The following is a 24604-nucleotide window of genomic DNA, read 5'->3' on the forward strand; positions in this document are numbered from 1 at the left end:
CTAAGGTTGTGAATTCTAACAACATTAGTAGAGAAATTGTTGTCCCTTCCTTGTGTCCTAATCCTTAGAATTATTTGGAGAGTTCTTTACATTCTTTGGATGTGGTGAGAGCTATGAAATATTATGTTGAAGCCACTAAAGATTTCAGGAAGACTTCTAGTCTATTTGTTATCTTTTCTGGTTCCAGGAAAGGTCAGAAGGCTTCTGCCATTTCTTTGGCATCGTGGTTAAAGCTTTTGATTCATCAAGCTTTTTTGGAGTCGGGTCAAGCCCCGCCTCAGAGAATTACAGCTTATTCTACTAGATCAGTTTCCACTTCTTGGGCTTTTAAGAATGAAGCTTCAGTTGATCAGATTTGCAAAGCAGCAACTTACTCTTCTTTGCATACATTTACTAAATTCTACCATTTTGATGTATTTGCTTCTTCGGAAGCAGTTTTTGGTAGGAAAGTTCTCCAGGCAGCTGTTTCAGTTTGATTCTTCTGCTTATGATTTGTTTTTATTTAAATTTTTTGAGAATAAACTTATTTGGGTTGTGGATTAATTTTTTCAGCGAAATGGCTGTTTTTGTTTTGTCCCTCCCTCTCTAGTGACTCTTGCGTGGAGTTCCAAATCTTGGGTATTGCTATCCCATACGTCACTAGCTCATGAACTCTTGCCAATAACATGAAAAAAACCCCCATAATTTATGTAAGAACTTACCTGATAAATTAATTTCTTTCATAATTGGCTAAAGTCCATGAGGCCCACCCCCTTTTTTATGGTGGTTATGATTTTTTTGTATAAAGCACAATTATTTACAAATTCCTTTGTTGATGCTTTTTACTCCTTTCTTTATCACCCCACTTCTTGGCTATTCGTTAAACTGAATTGTGGGTGTGGTGAGGGGTGTATTTATAGGCATTTTGAGGTTTGGGAAACTTTGCCCCTCCTGGTAGGATTGTATATCCCATACGTCACTAGCTCATGGACTCTTGCCAATATGAAAGAAATTAATTTATCAGGTAAGTTCTTGCATAAATTATGTTTTTTTCGTCGATTTAGTTAGGATGTATTTGTTTTCCTTTTGGAAGCTCATGTTTGTTTTAGTTTCTTGGGAAACATTTCTTCTCTGGAATTTGATACTAGCGATTTTGTAGTCGCTTGGACACTTCTGTAGAAGTTGCATGTTAAGGTGTTAGTTACATAGTTCTATAGATCCTTTGTCGATCCCTACTGGGATTTCAATTTTTTTGTGACCTGGTTCAGTTCTTAGTGCCCTCTGTAGCAGGCTTGTCCTGGTCGGGCGCTGGTTTTGAGTTCTTTAAGGTTTGTTCCATCCACGTGGTGCTGGTGTATCTGGCTGACATGGTTGGGTGGGGAGTTCGGTATGCTATGGTTCCTCCTTCAAAACGAATATCTTCCCTTTTGGATAGGGATTTCCATGAAGAGGAAATCCATGAAAGTTTAATTCTTCTTTGTTTTTAAGAAATCTGCCCTGGACAGGGCTAAGAGAAAGAGGACTTTTCGTTTAATGATGTGTGGCTGGTCCTCGTTGCTTCTGTTGGGTGGGGCATCAAGGAGTTTGTCCTCAGTCCTCTTGGCCTGTTCCTGTTTGTTGGTTGGGTTCCAGAAGCGGATCCTGCTAAGGGTTCCGAAGTTTCTTTGACCTTGGAGATAGAATCTACATTCCAAATTGGACTGGAGGTTTAGATTACCTTTTTTATTTTGAGGTTTTGACCTCGTTACCTCTTCCTTCTGGGGTCGAGGTGACTTAGGCTTCCTTTTCCCTTCTGGGGAGGGTTGTTGGGTCATTGGTTTGGAAGTTTGGTCATTTTCGGCCTCTTTTCTTCCTCATGCGGCTTCTCGTCTGCTCCCATGTTTTTTGGGGGCTCTGGAGAATGCGTTGGTCTCTCCTTTGCCCTGGAGCTACCCTTCTTACGACATGTCGGGTTGATAGGTCGTTTCCTGGGATATTGATGCTTGTTTATCGTTTTTCCCTTGGTCTTGGGGGATTTCCGAGAGATTGATTTAGATGGATCATTTGGAAACTATATTGCAGACTCTGTTGCAGAGGTGCGCTATTTTTTTTAGCTGTTGGTCTTGGGAGTATTATCCCTCAAATCTTGAGATATATTCTGTCTCTGGGATGCTTAGTGAACTTCCAGTGTCCTAGGACTTTTTGGATGTAGCTGCGATTGCATCTCCTAAGGTTCTTCGTATGAGGTGTTCCTCACAGGTTCCTAGTTGTTGCCTCTTATCGGAGACTTGGAAATGGCCTGATGGTGTGTTTAGCTATCTAGCAAGCTGGAGTTTGATCTCTTATTGCAGCTACTTCCACTCTAGAGGTGGGCTCGCTGGCTGTTGGTTTGTCTACTGGGCTGGCTGTTGCAGTCGGATGGTGTCTTCTCAGCCGGTTTTGTTTTTGCTGTCTTATGCACGCTCCGTGCCTGTCTTATGCACGCTCCGTGCCTGTCTTATGCACGCTCCGTGCCTGTCTGTGAGTGAGCAGTTGTATTTTGCATCCCCTCCTCTTAGGGGGGGATGGAGGTATATCACAGTATCCACCTGATGCGGAGGGGGTTTCCCTCTGCCTTGCGTGCACAATGTCATGTTGGGGCAGATTCTGGTATCGTGCTAACGGGTTCAGAACCTGATATCGTATTATGTTCTGTTCTGGCTTAGTAGTTTAGCTTGCCAGTCTTGTTTCATATGTTCGGGGTTTGCCTACCCTTTGATACCGTTTAGTGCTTCTTTCTTCCTTTTTGGAGATCTGGGTGGTCCGGGGAATTATTCATTTCCCTACCTACGGACATGCCAGTCATTGGTGCTTGGTCCATTGCCTCGATTAAGCAGCCCATGTAGCCTAAGGGTGGGCTTTTTGGATTACATCTCAAGGGTTGATGTTTCGTATCCAGCTGCTGGTGCTGGTTATCCTTTTATCGGTAGGCGGTCTTTTGGTTCGCTTGAGCCTTGACTGCGTTTCTTCTCCAGATCTTCCTATAGGTGGAGTTTAGCGGAGCTTCTCACTCAGCAGCGAGCTGTTCTCTGCTGGGTTTTGGATGCTTCCTGCTTCCCTCTTCTTACCTGGGAGGGAGTGGGTTCTTGCTCTTCTCTGAAGGTCCCCTCTGTGGGAGTTCCTGGTGCAGTTCCTAGCTTGATAGGCTAGTATTTGTCGTCTACTAGACTTGTGTCGCATCATTGGAGACGGGGGCTTCATCTGGAGCACGATAAGTTCTTATGGTGCTACTTTTAGGCAGTTCCGGGGTGTGACGGTTAATTCCTCGATCACTCTTTCATGTGTGCGGACTGCACTGTGAGTTTTGGGATCTGCCTTGTCCCTCTGGGTTTTCATTGGGATATTTCATGGTCCTTTGGACTTCCATTCAGATAGGGGTATATTTATTTTTCTTCCCTTCCTTCTGTTCGTTCATTCTCTATGCATTTTTTGTCTTGTTGCAACCTTGGTTTGCGCTTAACTTTTTCTGGGGTTCCTTTTACCCTAGTTGCTGAGTTTTTAGATATCTTGTTTAGTCTTTCCCTGTCTTATTCACTTCTGGGAATATGTGGAAATTGTACGGGCTTGAAACCTGTGGGATTTGTCTCTTTGGGGGCTTTGTGCTTGGAGGAATCTAGCGACTTTGAGCGGTCTCTATCTGGGCCTTGCTGGATTTAACTGATTGGCAGTTGCTTAGTCCTTTCAGTTTTTGTCCTTCTGTTCAGCAGTTTTTTGTCTGGTTTGGGTAATTTCAGGCTGTGGCGCCCTTCGAATGGGCCGCCTCGTCTATCCACCCTTTTTTGCATTCAGTGTCTATAGCTTGGGTATTGTTTTCCCAAAAGTAATGAATGCAGCTGTGGACTCTCCCCGTTTTAAGAAGAAAAACATAAATTATGCTTACCTGATAATAATTTTTCTTCTGACAGGGAGAGTCCACAACTCCCTGCCTACGTTTTTATGTGGGGTGGCCGTGTTTTAGTTTTTTATTCTTCCGGCATTTTTTTTTCATTTAATATTTATCTTACTGTTCCTTATTCCCTCGGCTGAATGACTGGGGGATGAGCGAAGAGGGGGAGGTATTTAATCCTTTGGCTGGGGGTGTCTTGACTCCTCCTGGTGGGCAGGTTCTGAATTCCTAAAAGTAATGAATGCAGCTGTGGACTCTCCCCTTCAGAAGGAAAGAAAATGATCAGGTAAGCATAATTTATGTTTTCTAATTTTTAATAGATACTGTACACAAAGGAAGTTTCCTGGGCTTTACTGAATCAACAGAAATACATTCCTCAGAGTTCCTCCCTCAACATAAAACAGAGCCATCGAAAACTGGAGGTAAGTTTTTAAATATAGAAATGTCATTAAAAAATGAACTGCTAGGCATAGTTAAAGTTTTTTTCTGCAAAAAAGTCATAGCAGTTCTTGTCTCACACACATACACATGCGCATATATGAACAGCAATTTCAAACATTTTGGCCTGTTTATTTCTAATATAGGGAATTTTAAAAGAACACTCCACATAAATATTTTTTTGTTCTTCCCTTTTAAGAATTTTGCATGCAAGTACTATTTCAGACTGGTAATGAAGGACTGAAAGTGTAAGATCTTATGGTTATTCAGTTTTGTCTGTTCAACTATATACTTCAGCAATCCCCGGCTTCAAGGGTAATAAATACTGTAATAATTGTGGTTCCCTCTGTTCTGCTTCCTGCAGAACCTGGCCAAGGATCCGCTGAAGAAACATGGCTCACAAATTCTTACTTAAATCAAGAGGAAGCAGAATCTCAAAGTGGAGAAACATCTGAAAAAACAACCGGTACCATAACAATGTGACCATGCTACGACGATTGATAACTCTAGAATTGTATTTAGCTACAGATGGCTCCAGAAATGTCCTGTTTGAAGGATTCTATCTTCCCAGCATATTAATATTCAGCAACATGCACCTTACAACACTTTCCTCGCTTCAATTCCTGGAATTTTAGTAGTATACTTTTCAGTAATGAGTTACTGTACTGTTGTGTATGTAAACGTGCTGTATGCCACTGGTTTGGATAAATAATTGTAATACACGTATTATAAAAATAGAGACTTAAAATACATCAGGATATGAACCTTAACTATAGACACTTCGTGGCTGATTATAGTATTCAACAGTCGTAAACTGATATTTTTTGGTAGATATTTTAATGTTGTACATAATTGGTTTCCTTCTATTTATTAATATAATTTTTTGTTGCTCCTGCCTGTTTTAAAGACACCTTGGGTGATTCACCAAGCGATGAGTTAATCAGATATTCTTCAATGACCCACTGTGATCCCTCTTCTGATATTTGGCAGCCCACTGCAGCAGAACAGATAGCACTCAGTCCTCATTACCCAACAGGTGAGGTTTTAAGTAAAGTCATCTTGATGCTGTAATGGCAAGTTTGAGCATATATAGCCCAGCTTTTAAAAATCTGAATCAAGTGGCAAATTAGATATCAATCTTCACTGCACCTTTCCCATTCAAATCTTTTCTTTCTTCACATTTTTTCTGTAGATCAACATAACCCTGATCTGATACAAATTCTGTCCTGTGCTTTCTACTCAATAACTCATGCGTCTCCACCTGTTTATCTAACAGCATAAGTTTTCAGTGCATCAATTTATCCCTTCCCCCCCATATATGTCCATCTGTAGGTGTTATGTTTTTTTTTTTGTTTTTTTTAAATCTTTCTGTTCAAACCAATATCTCTGAATTCAAGCTTTTCTGAAAACACTGTCTGCTCTGCTATACAGTGTCTTCCATTTTCATTAGCTGTTTTGGGTCTGTAGGGATAAATCAATTCACCTTCCACTGCATCTCTTGTAGTCATTTGATTTAAGATGCTCATCTTTGAACTCTTTATAGTTTACCCATCCTCTAATCTTGTGCAGCACCATATACTTTAGTTTGACTTCTTTTTATATTGTGGAGTTCAATACCTTTTTTTTTTTCTTTTTTCTTCTTAAGCGAGACATTCTTTATAGTGTTTTCAATAAAATAAGCAGGAAGAGCATAACATTACACAACATTAAACATACATATAATGAAAACAGGGGGAAAAGGTAAGGAACTGATCGGAAACAGGATTTGGAAACCGAAAGCAAAACTTCAAGAATACAATTAAGCATAAATAATTTGTAAAAATAACAACCCACTGATGCATGTAAATTGATCACTATTTGAGTAGGCATCCTGTACTCAAGTTCTAGGCTCAGAGAATTACATAATGGAAAGTTGTAGTATAGCCATGAAACTATTTCTGGTCCCATAGGAAGACTATGGTATATCTTTTCTAGAGGCAAGACAAGAATAACATAATTTACCCAATGGGCTATGGTAGGGGCATTCTTCCAATAATGTGGAATTAGTCTTTTAGCACTTTTAAGTATATTGAAAAAGCTTCTTCTATACTTACAGCTAATGTGGGGCAATTTGTTTAATACGGTTGTGAAGGGTTTGTAACTTAAATCACTTATAAGCCTATAAATGTAATGTGTAATCTCATCCCAAAATGGTTTAATCTGAGGGCAGTGCCATCCGACATGTGAGTGAACCTATCCCACCACTTTGCCTCCCACATTTAGGTGAAGCAGAGGGGTACATTTTATACAGATGTGAGGGGTGAGGTACCATCTTGACAAAATCTGTGTCTTACAGCCTGACAATGAGGACTTCTGAACACTCGAACAGTATTTGTCCCATTCAACCTTATCAAAGCATTGTTACAGCTTCATTTCTCATTTATTTTTAAAAGAGGGGTATTGAACAGGCTCAGAGGTCAGTAATAGTGTGTGTATGTATGTGTGTGTGTGTGTGTATATATATATATATGTATGTATGTGTATATATATAAATATATATATATATATATATATATATATATATATTCTATATCTTTTGGAAATTTCTAGTGAGCAGCATATTTTTTCTTTAAAATTGATTGCTCTAATGAGATGATGTTTGTGCAGATTAATGTCGAACCTGAAAATAAGATCATGGTATCAAACATGTTGCCTATTTTTTCACATATTTCTCTGTTTTAAGAAGCCTTTTGTGTAGCAATAAGTGCACTGGTATATGAGTGGGGCATCCTGCTATTACAGGTGTTCTATTGATAGTGTTGTAATTGTGCAATGGTTTTTTTAAGGAGTGTGATTGGTGAGATATAGCCGGAGATGCCTTCTAAAAGTTCCCAGTACCCAAACCATCAATGATTCTGTTATCAGAGAGTTAGAGTAAGCTTGATGGGGATGTGCAGTGAACCCAGTTTGACTCCTGTGGCTTCAAAGGTACCACAAACCCAAGCTGCCAAAACATCAACTGACAGAGCAAAAAGTAGGGCGGATAAGGGACACCACTGACATGCAACAATGGAAATAGGTTTATTTCTCTTGTAAGATGTATCAAGTCCACGGATTCATCCTTTACTTGTGGGATATTCTCCTTCCTAACAGGAAGTGGCAAAGAGAGCACCCACAGCAGAGCTGTCTATATAGCTCCTCCCTTAGCTCCGCCCCCCAGTCATTCTCTTTGCCTGCTTAACTGCTAGGAAGGGTAAAGTGAGTGTGGTGACAAAAATGTTAGTTTTTATTTTCTCAAGCAAAAGTTTATTTTAAATGGTACCAGTGTGTACTATTTACTCTCTGGCAGAAAAGAGATGAAGATTTCTGCAGGAAGGATGATGATTTTAGCACTTTGTAACTAAAATCCACTGCTGTTCTCACAAGGACTGAAGAGTACAGGAAATCTTCAGTTGGGGGAACAGTTTGCAGGCTAAACTGCTTTGAGGTATGTTCAGTATAATTTTTTCTAGACAGACTGTGTTAATTCTAGAAAAGGCTGGCAATATCCCCATGAGGGAAGGGTAAGCTGTTTTCAGAGACTTAGTAAGAATCCCAAGCTGTTTACAGAGACTTAGTAAGAATCCCAGCTTGCAAAAAGGGCTGATAAGTTACTAGTGACACTGATAAAGAAAAACGTTTTTATTATTATTGCAATAACGTTTTTTTTTAGGGACTTTAAGCGGTCTTTGTGGCTTGTTTAAGGGTTATTAACCCACATGGCTAGTTTAGGAAACTCTATTGTGTTTCTTTTAGGCCCCATAACATTGAGTGAGGTGGGAGGGGTCTATTTTCGCGCCTCAGTTGCGCAGTTTCTTTTCCTCAGAGACATCCAGCTGCTTCTCCAGAGTGTCCTGCTGTGTTTGAGGGCTGTAAAGAAGTTTTTTCCCCACAAATCGTTCATAAAGGGAAGATGGATCTTGAAAAAGCCCCAAGTGAGGGGAGAAACCGGTTGATGACTGTCTCATTTCCTAGAAGAACAACTACTGCTAAGCTAAACTCCTTTAAGGCTTGTGAACTTGATACAGCCGCCGAAAGGATCGCTATCGTGTTGAAAAAGCACACAGGACAACTACCAACGCCTGGCTCACTACCCCCAAGGCCTGTGAATTTGAATACAGCCCTCTGAGGGAGCGCACCAGTCTATGAATTTAATATACTGCTAGATGATCTAGTACCTGCACTAAGCACCACTGAATAAGAGTGCCTTGAAGTTACTATCTACCATCTTCTAAAGGATTGCTATTACCCCGGAGATCGTTTACATTCTGTTCCTCCCGAAATCAGCTGGACATTTTCAGAAAGGGTGATGTAAGCGGACTACGCTAGGAGTACACACCAACCTCCAGAAGATCACCCACCTACAGGACGAACAATTTACAATCTGTGCTCCACAGATTAGCGCAAGGTACCTCACTCGCCCATTAGCTTGATCCAATGCTATTAGTATGATCATCTAGTCACGAGTGTTTTCGTTCACTATAGTGCACTTTCAGGTTAATACTGTTTTAACCCCAGGTTAATACTGTTTTAACCCCTGGTTTTTATGCTGGACGTCCAGGTATTAAGTCTGTTTGTATTGCTATTTGTTTTTATTTATACTGTTTGAATATCTCTGCCCTTTTTATACTTATATTTATTTGAGTATAGTTTTCTTCTATCCTCAATCACAGTATATATATATATATATATATATATATATATATATATATATATATATATATATATATATATATAGATTTGTGGTTAATCTTTCCCCTTTCTGTATGTTTTTTTCGAACTAATTTAAAGGGCCCCATTAATTACTTTTTAGTATATATGTACTGATTTTATTAACACTGATTTTATAATCTTGATTGTATTGTAATTTTACACATTTAAATATATTTTTTAAGATATATATTAGGCTATCACCATTTATTAACTTTTATTACGATTATATTTCTGCTAAGGTAGACCCTTTTAGGTTACCTGTCTATTGTATTTGTGTACTACCCTGCTTTCAGCGCCAGTATTTCCGCTTAAATTATTCTACTATCCTCCTCAGGGTTCTTAGAGAGAGACCCTTCTATACTTGGCATTAGGGTTGATATAAGCGCCAATTCTCACCTATCCTCCTATCACTGGAGGGAAAGGCCATGCTCTCCCTCAGGATAAAACAAATAAATTGAGCACCAAACAAAATAATTTTCGTTCCTTTTCGAAATTTCAAGGGTGGTCCCGCTTCAGCTTCCCCTGCTGCAAAGCAAGAGGGGAATTTTGCCCAATCCAAGTCAGTCTGGAGACCTAACCAGGCTTGGAACAAGGGCAAACAGGCCAAGAAGTCTGCAGCTGCCTCTAAGACAGCATGAAGGGGTAGCCCCCGATCCGGCACCAGATCTAGTAGGGGGCAGACTCTCTCTCTTCGCTCAGGCTTGGGCAAGAGATGTCCACGATTCCTGGGCTTTAGAAATTGTGTCCCATGGATAACTTCTGGACTTCAAAGACTCTTCCCCCAAGGGGGAGATTTCACACTTCTCAATTGTCTGCAAACCAGACAGAGAGAGGCGTTCTTACACTGTGTAGAAGACCTACATACCATGGGAGTGATCCGTCTAGTTCCAAAGCGGAACAAGGGCTAGGGTTTTACTCAAACCTGTTTGTGGTTCCCAAAAAAGAGGGAACTTACAGACCAGTCTTAGATCTCAAAATTCTAAACAACTTCCTCAGAATACCATCATTCAAGATGGAGACTATTCGGACCATTCTACCTCTGATCCAGGAGGGTCAATTTATGACTACCGTGGACTTAAAGGATGCGTATCTACACATCCCTATTCAGAGATCATCATCAATTCCTCCTCAGAATTTTCACAAAGGTGCTAGGGTCCCTTTTGGCGGTTCTAAGACCGCGGGGCATAGCAGTGGCGCCTTATCTAGACGACATCTTAATTCAGGTGTCGACTTTCCAGCTAGCCAAGTCTCACACGGACATCGTGTTGGCTTTTCTGAGATCTCACGGGTGGAAGGTGAACATAAAAAAGAGTTATCTCTTCCCTCTCACAAGTGTTTCCTTCCTAGGGACTCTGATAGACTCGGTAGAAATGAAATTATTTCTGACGGAGGTCAGAAAATCAACTCTCTCTTAACCACTTGCCGAGCTCTTCATTCCATTCCTTGACCATCAGTGACTCAGTGTATGGAGGTAATCGGTCTCATGGTAACGGCAATGGACATAGTTCCTTTTGCCCGCCTACACCTCAGACCACTGCAACTGTGCATGCTCAAACAGTGGAATGGTGGTTATGCAGATTTATCTCCTCAACTGCATCTGGACCAGGACACCAGAGACTCACTTCTCTGGTGGTTGTCTCAGGACCACCTGCCAAGTCGTCAGACTTTTCATCCGGGGGAGTGGGAACTTCATCCGGAGGTATTTGCCCAGCTGACTCAGCTATGGGGCACACCAGAATTGGATCTGATGGCGTCCCGTCAGAATGCCAAACTTCCTCGTTATGGGTCCAGGTCCCGGGATCCCCAGGCGGTACTGATAGATGCTCTAGCAGTGCCCTGGTCCTTCAATCTGGCCTATGTATTTCCACTGTTTCCTTTCCTCCCATGTCTGGTTGCCAGAATCGTGCAGGAGAGAGCTTCGGTGCTTCTGATAGCACCTGCGTGGCCACGCAGGACTTGGTATGCACACCTAGTGGACATGTCATCGGTTCCACCGTGGACTCTGCCATTGAGGCAGGACCTTCTAATCCAAGGTCCATTCACGCATCCAAATCTAATTTCTCTGCGTCTGACTGCTTGGAGATTGAACGCCTGATTCTATCAAAGCGTGGTTTCTCTGAGTCGGTCATTGATACCCTGATTCAAGCTAGAAAGCCTGTCACCAGGAAGATCTATCATAAGATTTGGCGCAAAGATTTTTATTGGTGTGAATCCAAGGGTTACTCATGGAGTAAGATTAGGATTCCTAGAATATTGTCCTTTCTCCAAGAAGGTTTGGAGAAGGGATTATCAGCTAATTCCTTAAAAGGACAGATTTCTGCATTGTCTATTCTTTTACACAAGCGTCTGGCAGATGTTCCAGACGTTCAAGCGGTTAGTCAGGCTTTAGTCAGAATCAAGCCTGTATTTAAACCTGTTGCTCCACCAAGGAGCTTAAACTTAGTTCTTAAAGTTCTTCAAGGGGTTCCGTTTGAACCTATGCATTCCATAGATATTAAGATTCTATCTTGGAAAGTTCTGTTTTTAGTAGCTATCTCTTTGGCTCGAAGAGTTTCTGAGTTATCTGCTTTACTGTGTGACTCACCTTATCTTGTTTTCCATGCAGATAAGGTGGTTTTACGTACCAAACCTGGATTCCTTCCTAAGGTTTCTAATAGGAATATCAATCAGGAAATTGTTGTTCCTTCACTGTGTCCTAATCCTTCTTCAAAGAAGGAACGTCTGTTGCACAATCTTGATGTGGTTCGTGCTTTAAAATTCTACTTGCAAGCAACCAAAGATTTCCATCAAACATCTTCATTGTTTGTTGTTGATTCCGGTAAACGGAGAGGTCAAAAGGCTACGGCTACCTCTCTTTCCTTTTGGCTGAAAAGCATCATCCGTTTGGCTTATGAGACTGCTGGACAGCAGCCTTCTGAAAGAATTGCTGCTCATTCTACTAGAGCATGTGGCTTCCACATGGGCTTTTAAAAATGAGGCTTCTGTTGAACAGATTTGAAAGGCGGCGACTTGGTCTTCGCTTCATACTTTTTCCAAATTTTACAAATTCAATAATTTTGCTTCTTTGGAGGCTATTTTTGGGGGAGAGGTTCTACAAGCAGTGGTGCCTTCCGTTTAAGGTACCTGTCTTGTCCCTCCCTTCATCCGTGTCCTAAAGTTTTGGTATTGGTATCCCACAAGTAAAGGATGAATCCGTGGACTCGATACATCTTACAAGAGAAAACAGAATTTATGCTTACCTGATAAATTTCTTTCTCTTGTGATGTATCGAGTCCACGTCCCGCCCTGTCTAAGACAGGTAGTATATTTTTATTTGAAGAACTTCAGTCACCTCTGCATCCTATAGTTTCTCCTTTTTCTTCCTAGCCTTCGGTCGAATGACTGGGGGGTGGAGCTAAGGGATGAGCTATATAGACAGCTCTGCTGTGGGTGCTCTTTGCCACTTCCTGTTAGGAAGGAGAATATCCCACAAGTAAAGGATGAATCCGTGGACTCGATACATCACAAGAGAAATTTATCAGGTAAGCATAAATTCTGTTTTTAATTTATTTTTTAAAGGGGTTCTATTAACTTGTACTCTAGCCTGCGGGAGGGAGTAAAACACCAGAATTCTACCTATAAATTGCTTTGAGTATCCAAATTTTGACAGGGTGGACAACAAAAATTGCCAATCCACCCTGTCAATTGCATTTTCTATTTTAGTAGAAAGTAGGGTTAGAGATGACTTATGTGACCAAACTTGTAAAATTAGCTGAATTGCTCTGGTTGTAATCTCCTTGGCCTTGCAGTCAGGTATTAAACCAACCTAGTCAGTGTGAATTAAGGAGGGTGTACAGCTTAATATAAATGTTTAATAGTTGGCCTATAGTTACCAATTTGGTCATGTGCTTTCCCTGGCTTTGGTATTTGTTATCAGTGCTTCAAGCATAGAACCGGAGAAATGGGACCCTTGATCTATCAAATTTAATAACTTCTGTAAATAAGAGCTCAACTGTGACTTAAGTGGTAAAACGTAGCCGTAAACCGATCGTGGCCTGGTGCTTTCCCACCTGGTAACATCTTCATCACATCTTGTACTTCCTTGAACATTATCGGAGACTCTAGTTCTGCTCTGTTAGCATCCATCAATGTGGGCAGCACAACTATGGACAGGTACTCATTAATATCGTTTGTGTCTGGAGATGAGCGCTTCTTCAGATTTTTAAGCTCTCTAATAGGGTGCAAAGGAATTGGCAATGTCCGGTTGTTTCATCGTCCCATCAGAACCTTAATCGGACAAAGGATTTAAACTTCCGTTTTAAATACCTAAACAGCAATCTACCTGTCTTGTTCACTCTACAAAGAACCTGGCGTTTGTCTCTGATGCACGTTGATGGGTATTTTTGAGAAGAAGATATTTCTGTAGTTCATCCCAGGTTTGAACTATATTATTTTGCAAAGTATCAAAGGTTGGATATTTTTTATGTGTTTTTTCATGGTCAACCAATTTAGTAAGGACGTTTTTGTAATATTCCTCTTTCTTTCATGTAATTGGCAAGACTCCATGAGCTAGTGACGTATGGGATATACATTCCTACCAGGAGGGGCAAAGTTTCCCAAGCCTCAAAATGCCTATCAATACACCCCCCACCTAGGGTTGCCACCTCAGCCATGTTTCTCCAACATAGGTGTGTCCGGTCCACGGCGTCATCCTTACTTGTGGGATATTCTCTTCCCCAACAGGAAATGGCAAAGAGCCCAGCAAAGCTGGTCACATGATCCCTCCTAGGCTCCGCCTTCCCCAGTCATTCTCTTTGCCGTTGTACAGGCAACATCTCCACAGAGATGGCTTAGAGTTTTTTGGTGTTTAACTGTAGTTTCTTCTGTTAAGTGTGATCAGTCCACGGGTCATCATTACTTCTGGGATATTAACTGCTCCCCTACAGGAAGTGCAAGAGGATTCACCCAGCAGAGCTGCATATAGCTCCTCCCCTCTACGTCACTCCCAGTCATTCTCTTGCACCCAGCAACTAGATAGGTCGTGTGAGAGGACTATGGTGATTATACTTAGTTTTATATCTTCAATCAAAAGTTTGTTATTTTAAAATAGCACCGGAGTGTGTTATTACCTCTCTGGCAGAGTTTGAGGAAGAATCTACCAGAGTTTTGCTATGATTTTAGCCGGAGTAGTTAAGATCATATTGCTGTTCTCGGCCATCTGAGGAGTGAGGTAAACTTCAGATCAGGGGACAGCGGGCAGATGAATCTGCATAGAGGTATGTAGCAGTTTTTATTTTCTGACAATGGAATTGATGAGAAAATCCTGCCATACCGATATAATGTCATGTATGTATACTTTACACTTCAGTATTCTGGGAGAATGGTACTTCACTAGAATTACACTGTAAGAAAGACATAAAGCTGTTTAATAACTAGAGATTATGTTTAACGTTTTTGCTGTAATGTAAAATCGTTTTCATTTGCTGAGGTACTGAGTGAATAAATGTTTGGGCACCATTTTTCCACTTGGCAGTTGCTTAAATCTGTTTTTTCTGTCAGTTTCTGTTCTCCCTCACTGCTGTGTGTGTGGGGGAGGGGCGCTTTTACTATGCATCAAATATTTCAGTCAGCAACTCATTGTATTCCCTGCATGATCTGGTTCATCTCTACAGAGCTCAGGGGTCTTCAAAACTTATTTTGAGGGAGGTAATTTCTCTCAGCAGAGCTGTGAGAATTATAGTTTGACTGAAATAAAAACTTTTATTCTGTAATTTGTTTCCTGCTTTCAGAAATTGTTATCTTTGCTAATGGGATTAAACCTTTGCTAAAGTTGTGTTGTTTACAAGGATTGAGGCTATAACTGTTTCAATTTATTAATTTTTAACTGTCATAGATCTTCTGTGCTTCTTAAAGGCACAGTACGTTTTAATATTATTCTATTTGAATTGTATTTCCAAGTTGCAAGTTTATTTGCTAGTGTGTTAAACATGTCTGATTCAGAAGATGATACCTGTGTCATTTGTTGCAATGCCAAAGTGGAGCCCAATAGAAATTTATGTACTAACTGTATTGATGCTACTTTAAATAAAAATCAATCTGTACAAATTGAACAAATTTCACCAAACAACGAGGGGAGAGTTATGCCGACTAACTCGCCTCACGTGTCAGTACCTACATCTCCCGCTCAGAGGGAGGTGCGTGATATTGTAGCGCCGAGTACAGCTGGGCGGCCATTACAAATCACATTACAGGATATGGCTACTGTTATGACTGAAGTTTTGGCTAAATTACCAGAACTAAAAGGTAAGCGTGATCACTCTGGGGTGAGAACAGAGTGCGCTGATAATATTAGGGCCATGTCAGACACTGCGTCACAGGTGGCAGAACATGAGGACGGAGAACTTCATTCTGTGGGTGACGGTTCTGATCCAAACAGACTGGATTCAGATATTTCAAATTTTAAATTTAAACTGGAAAACCTCCGTGTATTACTAGGGGAGGTGTTAGCGGCTCTGAATGATTGTAACACAGTTGCAATACCAGAGAAAATGTGTAGGTTGGATAAATATTTTGCGGTACCGACGAGTACTGAGGTTTTTCCTATACCTAAGAGACTTACTGAAATTGTTACTAAGGAGTGGGATAGACCCGGTGTGCCGTTCTCACCCCCTCCGATATTTAGAAAAATGTTTCCAATAGACGCCACCACAAGGGACTTATGGCAAACGGTCCCTAAGGTGAAGGGAGCAGTTTCTACTTTAGCTAAGCGTACCACTATCCCGGTGGAGGATAGCTGTGCTTTTTCAGATCCAATGGATAAAAAGTTAGAGGGTTACCTTAAGAAAATGTTTGTTCAACAAGGTTTTATATTGCAACCCCTTGCATGCATTGCGCCGATCACGGCTGCAGCGGCATTCTGGATTGAGTCTCTGGAAGAGAACATTGGTTCAGCTACTCTGGACGACATTACGGACAGGCTTAGAGTCCTTAAACTAGCTAATTCATTCATTTCGGAGGCCGTAGTACATCTTACTAAACTTACGGCGAAGAATTCAGGATTCGCCATTCAGGCACGCAGGGCGCTGTGGCTAAAATCCTGGTCAGCTGATGTTACTTCTAAGTCTAAATTGCTTAATATACCTTTCAAAGGGCAGACCTTATTCGGGCCCGGGTTGAAAGAGATTATCGCTGAAATTACAGGAGGTAAAGGCCATGCCCTGCCTCAGGACAAAGCCAAAGCCAAAGCCAAGACTAGACAGTCTAGTTTTCGTTCCTTTCGTAATTTCAAAGCAGGAGCAGCATCAACTTCCTCTGCACCAAAACAGGAAGGAGCTGTTGCTCGCTACAGACAAGGCTGGAAACCTAACCAGTCCTGGAACAAGGGCAAGCAGACTAGGAAACCTGCTGCTGCCCCCAAAACAGCATGAATTGAGGGCCCCCGATCCGGGATCGGATCTAGTGGGGGGCAGACTTTCTCTCTTCGCCCAGGCTTGGGCAAGAGATGTTCAGGATCCCTGGGCGCTAGAGATAATATCTCAGGGATACCTTCTGGACTTCAAATACTCTCCTCCAAGAGAGAGATTTCATCTGTCAAGATTGTCAACAATCCAGACAAAGAAAGAGGCTTTTCTACGCTGCGTACAAGAGCTCTTGTTAATGGGAGTAATCCATCCAGTTCCACGATCGGAACAGGGACAGGGGTTTTACTCAAATCTGTTTGTGGTTCCCAAAAAAGAGGGAACTTTCAGACCAATCCTGGACTTAAAGATCCTAAACAAATTCCTAAGAGTTCCATCGTTCAAGATGGAGACTATTCGGACAATTTTACCTATGATCCAAGAGGGTCAGTACATGACCACTGTAGATTTAAAAGATGCTTACCTGCACATACCGATTCACAAAGATCATTACCGGTACCTAAGGTTTGCCTTCCTAGACAGGCATTACCAGTTTGTGGCTCTTCCATTCGGATTGGCTACAGCGCCAAGAATCTTCACAAAGGTTCTGGGTGCTCTTCTGGCGGTACTAAGACCGTGGGGAATCTCGGTAGCTCCATACCTAGACGACATTCTGATTCAAGCTTTCAAACTGCCAAATCTCATACAGAGTTAGTGCTGGCATTTCTAAGGTCACATGGATGGAAGGTGAACGAAAAGAAAAGTTCACTCGTTCCACTCACAAGAGTTCCCTTCCTGGGGACTCTTATAGATTCTGTAGAAATGAAGATTTACCTGACAGAGGACAGGCTATCAAGACTTCAAAGTGCTTGCCGCACTCTTCATTCCATTCAACACCCGTCAGTGGCTCAATGTATGGAGGTAATCGGCTTAATGGTAGCGGCAATGGACATGGTACCCTTTGCACGCTTACACCTCAGACCACTGCAACTGTGCATGCTAGGTCAGTGGAATGGGGATTACTCAGACTTATCCCCTTCTCTGAATCTGGATCAAGAGACCAGAAATTCTCTTCTATGGTGGCTTTCTCGGCCACACCTGTCCAGGGGGATGCCATTCAGCAGACCAGACTGGACAATTGTAACAACAGACGCCAGCCTTCTAGGTTGGGGTGCCGTCTGGAATTCCCTGAAGGCTCAGGGACTATGGAGTCAGGAGGAGAGTCTCCTGCCAATAAACATTCTGGAATTGAGAGCAGTTCTCAATGCCCTCCTGGCTTGGCCCCAGTTGACAACTCGGGGGTTCATCAGGTTTCAGTCGGACAACATCACGACTGTAGCTTACATCAACCATCAGGGAGGGACAAGAAGCTCCCTAGCTATGATGGAAGTATCAAAGATAATTCGCTGGGCAGAGTCTCACTCTTGCCACCTGTCTGCAATCCACATCCCGGGAGTGGAGAACTGGGAGGCGGATTTCTTAAGTCGTCAGACTTTTCATCCGGGGGAGTGGGAACTTCATCCGGAGGTCTTTGCCCAAATACTTCGACGTTGGGGCAAACCAGAGATAGATCTCATGGCGTCTCGACAGAACGCCAAGCTTCCTCGTTACGGGTCCAGATCCAGGGATCCAGGAGCAGTCCTGATAGATGCTCTGACAGCACCTTGGGACTTCAGGATGGCTTACGTGTTTCCACCCTTCCCGTTGCTTCCTCGATTGATAGCCAGAATCAAACAAGAGAGAGCATCAGTGATTCTAATAGCACCTGCGTGGCCACGCAGGACTTGGTATGCAGACCTGGTGGACATGTCATCCTGTCCGCCTTGGTCTCTACCTCTGAAACAGGACCTTCTGATACAGGGTCCCTTCAAACATCAAAATCTAACTTCTCTGAAGCTGACTGCTTGGAAATTGAACGCTTAATTTTATCAAGACGTGGGTTTTCTGAGTCAGTTATTAGTACCTTAATACAGACTAGGAAACCTGTTACCAGAAAGATTTACCATAAGATATGGCGTAAATACCTACATTGGTGTGAATCCAAAGGTTACTCTTGGAGTAAGGTTAGGATTCCTAGGATATTGTCTTTTCTACAAGAAGGTTTAGAAAAGGGTTTATCTGCTAGTTCATTAAAGGGACAGATCTCAGCTCTGTCCATTCTGTTACACAAACGTCTGTCAGAAGTTCCTGACGTCCAGGCTTTTTGTCAGGCTTTGGCCAGGATTAAGCCTGTGTTTAAAACTGTTGCTCCACCATGGAGTTTAAACCTTGTTCTTAATGTTTTACAGGGCGTTCCGTTTGAACCCCTTCATTCCATTGATATAAAGTTGTTATCTTGGAAAGTTCTATTTTTAATGGCTATTTCCTCGGCTCGAAGAGTCTCTGAATTATCAGCCTTACATTGTGATTCTCCTTATTTGATTTTTCATTCGGATAAGGTAGTCCTGCGTACTAAACCTGGGTTCTTACCTAAGGTAGTTACTAACAGGAATATCAATCAAGAGATTGTTGTTCCTTCTTTATGCCCAAATCCTTCTTCAAAGAAGGAACGTCTACTGCACAACCTGGATGTAGTCCGGGCTCTAAAATTTTACTGGCAGGCAACTAAGGAATTCCGACAAACGTCTTCTCTGTTTGTCATTTACTCTGGTCAGAGGAGAGGTCAAAAGGCTTCCGCTACCTCTCTTTCTTTTTGGCTTCGTAGCATAATTCGTTTAGCTTATGAGACTGCTGGACAGCAGCCCCCTGAAAGAATTACAGCTCATTCTACTAGAGCTGTGGCTTCCACTTGGGCCTTCAAAAATGAGGCCTCTGTTGAACAGATTTGCAAGGCTGCAACTTGGTCTTCGCTTCATACTTTTTCCAAATTTTACAAATTTGACACCTTTGCTTCATCGGAGGCTATTTTTGGGAGAAAGGTTCTTCAGGCAGTGGTTCCTTCTGTATAAAGAGTCTGCCTATCCCTCCCGTCATCCGTGTACTTTTGCTTTGGTATTGGTATCCCAGAAGTAATGATGACCCGTGGACTGATCACACTTAACAGAAGAAAACATAATTTATGCTTACCTGATAAATTCCTTTCTTCTGTAGTGTGATCAGTCCACGGCCCGCCCTGTTTTTAAGGCAGGTAAATATTTTTTAATTTATACTCCAGTCACCACTTCACCCTTGGCTTTTCCTTTCTCGTTGGTCCTTGGTCGAATGACTGGGAGTGACGTAGAGGGGAGGAGCTATATGCAGCTCTGCTGGGTGAATCCTCTTGCACTTCCTGTAGGGGAGCAGTTAATATCCCAGAAGTAATGATGACCCGTGGACTGATCACACTACAGAAGAAAGGAATTTATCAGGTAAGCATAAATTATGTTTTTTATTATTCAATCAAGAGTTTGTTATTTTAAAATAGTGCTGGTATGTACTATTTACTCTGAAACAGAAAGGTGATGAAGATTTCTGTTTGTAAGAGGAAAATGATTTTAGCAACAGTTACTAAAATCGATGGCTGTTTCCACACAGGACTGTTGAGAGGAATTAACTTCAGTTGGGGGAAACAGTGAGCAGACTTTTGCTGCTTGAGGTATGACACATTTCTAACAAGACGATGTAATGCTGGAAGCTGTCATTTTCCCTATGGGATCCGGTAAGCCATTTTTATTACATAAGAAAAAAAGGGCTTCACAAGGGTTGTTAAGACTGTAGACATTTTCTGGGCTAAAACGATTGATATATAAGCATATTTTAATACTTCATAGCTTTGAGGAATTATTTTATTCTTGGGAATTATGTAAAATAACCGGCAGGCACTGTATTGGACACCTTATTCTCTAGGGGCTTTCCCTAATCATAGGCAGAGCCTCATTTTCACGCCTCTATTGCGCACTTGTTTTTGGGAAGCATGACATGCAGATGCATGTGTGAGGAGCTCTGATACATAGAAAAGACTTTCTGAAGGCGTCATTTGGTATCGTATTCCCCTTTGGGCTTGGTTGGGTCTCAGCAAAGCAGATACCAGGGACTGTAAAGGGGTTAAATATAAAAACGGCTCCGGTTCCGTTATTTTAAGAGTTAAAGCTTTCAAATTTGGTGTGCAATACTTTTAAGGCTTTAAGACACTGTGGTGAAATTTTGGTGAATTTTGAACAATTCCTTCATACTTTTTCACATTTGCAGTAATAAAGTGTGTTCAGTTTAAAATTTAAAGTGACAGTAACGGTTTTATTTTAAAACGTTTTTTGTACTTTATCAAGTTTATGCCTGTTTAACATGTCTGAACTACCAGATAGACTGTGTTCTGTATGTGGGGAAGCCAAGGTTCCTTCTCATTTAAATAGATGTGATTTATGTGACACAAAATTTAGAGAAAATGATGCCCAAGATGATTCCTCAAGTGAGGGGAGTAAGCATGGTACTGCATCATCCCCTCCTTCGTCTACACCAGTCTTGCCCACACAGGAGGCCCCTAGTACATCTAGTGCGCCAATACTCCTTACTATGCAACAATTAACTGCTGTAATGGATAATTCTATCAAAAACATTTTAGCCAAAATGCCCACTTATCAGCGAAAGCATTCTGGAACTGAGAGCGATATTCAATGCTCTCAAGGCTTGGCCTCAGCTAGCAAAGGCCAAATTCATACGGTTTCAATCAGACAACATGACGACTGTTGCGTACATCAACCATCAGGGGGGAACAAGGAGTTCCCTGGCGATGGAAGAAGTGACCAAAATCATTCAATGGGCGGAGACTCACTCCTGCCACTTGTCTGCAATCCACATCCCAGGAGTGGAAAATTGGGAAGCGGATTTTCTGAGTCGTCAGACATTTCATCCGGGGGAGTGGGAACTCCATCCGGAAATCTTTGCCCAAATTACTCAATTGTGGGGCATTCCAGACATGGATCTGATGGCCTCTCGTCAGAACTTCAAGGTTCCTTGCTACGGGTCCAGATCCAGGGATCCCAAGGCGACTCTAGTAGATGCACTAGTAGCACCTTGGACCTTCAAACTAGCTTATGTATTCCCGCCGTTTCCTCTCATCCCCAGGCTGGTAGCCAGGATCAATCAGGAGAGGGCATCGGTGATCTTGATAGCTCCTGCGTGGCCACGCAGGACTTGGTATGCAGACCTGGTGAATATGTCATCGGCTCCACCATGGAAGCTACCTTTGAGACGGGACCTTCTTGTTCAAGGTCCGTTCGAACATCCGAATCTGGTCTCACTCCAACTGACTGCTTGGAGATTGAACGCTTGATCTTATCAAAGCGAGGGTTCTCAGATTCTGTCATTGATACTCTTGTTCAGGCCAGAAAGCCTTAACTAGAAAAATCTACCACAAAATATGGAAAAAATATATCTGTTGGTGTGAATCTAAAGGATTCCCTTGGGACAAGATAAAAATTCCTAAGATTCTATCCTTTCTTCAAGAAGGTTTGGAGAAAGGATTATCTGCAAGTTCCTTGAAGGGACAGATTTCTGCCTTGTCTGTGTTACTTCACAAAAAGCTGGCAGCTGTGCCAGATGTTCAAGCCTTTGTTCAGGCTCTGGTTAGAATCAAGCCTGTTTACAAACCTTTGACTCCTCCTTGGAGTCTCAATTTAGTTCTTTCAGTTCTTCAGGGGGTTCCGTTTGAACCCTTACATTCCGTTGATATTAAGTTATTATCTTGGAAAGTTTTGTTTTTGGTTGCAATTTCTTCTGCTAGAAGAGTTTCAGAATTATCTGCTCTGCAGTGTTCTCCTCCTTATCTGGTGTTCCATGCAGATAAGGTGGTTTTGCGTACTAAACCTGGTTTTCTTCCGAAAGTTGTTTCTAACAAAAACATTAACCAGGAGATAGTCGTGCCTTCTTTGTGTCCGAATCCAGTTTCAAAGAAGGAACGTTTGTTGCACAATTTGGACGTAGTTCGTGCTCTAAAATTCTATTTAGATGCTACAAAGGATTTTAGACAAACATCTTCCTTGTTTGTTGTTTATTCCGGTAAAAGGAGAGGTCAAAAAGCAACTTCTACCTCTCTCTCTTTTTGGCTTAAAAGCATCATCAGATTGGCTTACGAGACTGCCGGACGGCAGCCTCCTGAAAGAATCACAGCTCATTCCACTAGGGCTGTGGCTTCCACATGGGCCTTCAAGAACGAGGCTTCTGTTGATCAGATATGTAAGGCAGCGACTTGGTCTTCACTGCACACTTTTACTAAATTTTACAAATTTTATACTTTTGCTTCTTCTGAGGCTATTTTTGGGAGAAAGGTTTTGCAAGCCGTGGTGCCTTCCATCTAGGTGACCTGATTTGCTCCCTCCCTTCATCCGTGTCCTAAAGCTTTGGTATTGGTTCCCACAAGTAAGGATGACGCCGTGGACCGGACACACCTATGTTGGAGAAAACAGAATTTATGTTTACCTGATAAATTACTTTCTCCAACGGTGTGTCCGGTCCACGGCCCGCCCTGGTTTTTTAATCAGGTCTGATAATTTATTTTCTTTAACTACAGTCACCACGGTATCATATGATTTCTCCTATGCAAATATTCCTCCTTTACGTCGGTCGAATGACTGGGGAAGGCGGAGCCTAGGAGGGATCATGTGACCAGCTTTGCTGGGCTCTTTGCCATTTCCTGTTGGGGAAGAGAATATCCCACAAGTAAGGATGACGCCGTGGACCGGACACACCGTTGGAGAAAGTAATTTATCAGGTAAACATAAATTCTGTTTTTCCTGGACACTTAAGAGTTACACATGCTGCAGGGTGTGCAGAGAGGAACATGTATTGTGTTTCTGGACAGCACTATTCATATTCCTCCCTGCACACCCTGCAGCATGTGTAACTTATAAGTGTTCTGTATTTTAAGGGACAGGTGGCAACCCTCCCCCCACCACACCCACAATTCAGTTTTTACAAACTTTGCCTCCTATGGAGGTGGTGAAGTAAGTTTGTTCTAGATTTCTACGTTGATATGCGCTTCTCAGCATGCTGAAGCCCGGTTCCTCTCAGTGTGCAGTGAATGACAGAGGGATGTGAAGGGAGTATTACCTATTGAATGCAATGGTCATCCTAACTGGGATCTATTTCATAGGTTCTCTGTTATCGGTCGTAGAGATTCATCTCCTACCTCCCTTTTCAGATCGACAATATACTCTTATATACCATTACCTCTGTTGATTCTCGTTTCAGTACTGGTTTGGCTATCTACTTTATGTAGATGAGTGTCTTTTGGTAAGTATGTTTTCCTTTATTTAGACACACTCAGCTATGGTTTAGCACTTTATTTGTAAAGTTCTAAATATGTTTGTACTTATCTTTGCCATGATTCAGGTTTATCAGTATATTTCCTTTTTGCAGACTGTCAGTTTCATTTTGGGAAATGCATAAAAAAAAAAAAAAAAAAAATGTTTTTTACCTGAAATTTTCAAATTGACTTTCTTTCTAAATTGCGGGCTGTTAGGCTCGCGGGTGCGCAAAATGCTATAATTTATTGCGTCATTCTTGGTGCGAGAATTGCGTTTGACGTATTTTCGTCATTTCCAGTGTCTTAGTTGGTTCCGAGAATTTTCACGTAGTTGCGTCATCTATGACGCTCGTGTTTGTTGCAGACGTTCTTGGCGCCAAAAAATATTTTGTCAGTTTTGGGCGTCATACTTGGCGCCAGATTTCTGACATTATTTAAGTCTTTATTTCTTTTTGCTTCTGGTTTTCAGAAGCTTATTTTGTTTGCATTTTTTCCCATTCCTGAAACTTTCATATAAGGAAATTGATATTTTGCTTTATATGTTGTTTTTTCTCTTACATTTGCAAGATATCTCAAAAACTGTTCCCGTATCAGATAACATTGTTGGATTCCTGCTGACTGTTATCAGTTCTACCAAAGCTAAGTTAATTTATTTTAATGTTATGAATTTTTATCTTTAGCTATGGTTTGTAATAAGTTATCATGATAAACTTTTACATGCAGAAAAAATGTCCATCAGTATTAATGCATTGTCTATTGCTATTCTTTTAACATCTAATGTACAAGATATACCTAGGAATTTATAAGAATATTTTTCTGATTCTATTCTGAAGACTTTGTCTGACATCCCGCCTTCTAATAAAATGTAAGGTCTTTTTTAAACTTCTCATTTAGTTGATGAATTTTCAAATGACCGACAACATACTGAATTATCCTTCTCTGATGATGATTTATCTC

At 41.6% G+C, this 24604-nt stretch overlaps 1 protein-coding gene across 1 annotated transcript in view; it reads left to right on the forward strand.

The window, feature by feature from the left end:
- The window catches only part of LOC128644688 (uncharacterized), a 213371-nt gene that overhangs the window by 176406 nt on the left and 12361 nt on the right, over positions 1-24604 (forward strand). Inside the window, exons 5-7 of the mRNA XM_053697201.1 lie at positions 4204-4305; positions 4686-4787; positions 5229-5357. Of these exons, the coding sequence (XP_053553176.1) occupies positions 4204-4305; positions 4686-4787; positions 5229-5357 (333 nt within the window). The remainder of the gene's footprint in view (positions 1-4203; positions 4306-4685; positions 4788-5228; positions 5358-24604) is intronic.

This window comes from Bombina bombina, unplaced genomic scaffold, assembly GCF_027579735.1.
Source record: "Bombina bombina isolate aBomBom1 unplaced genomic scaffold, aBomBom1.pri scaffold_598, whole genome shotgun sequence".
Taxonomy (NCBI): domain Eukaryota; kingdom Metazoa; phylum Chordata; class Amphibia; order Anura; family Bombinatoridae; genus Bombina; species Bombina bombina.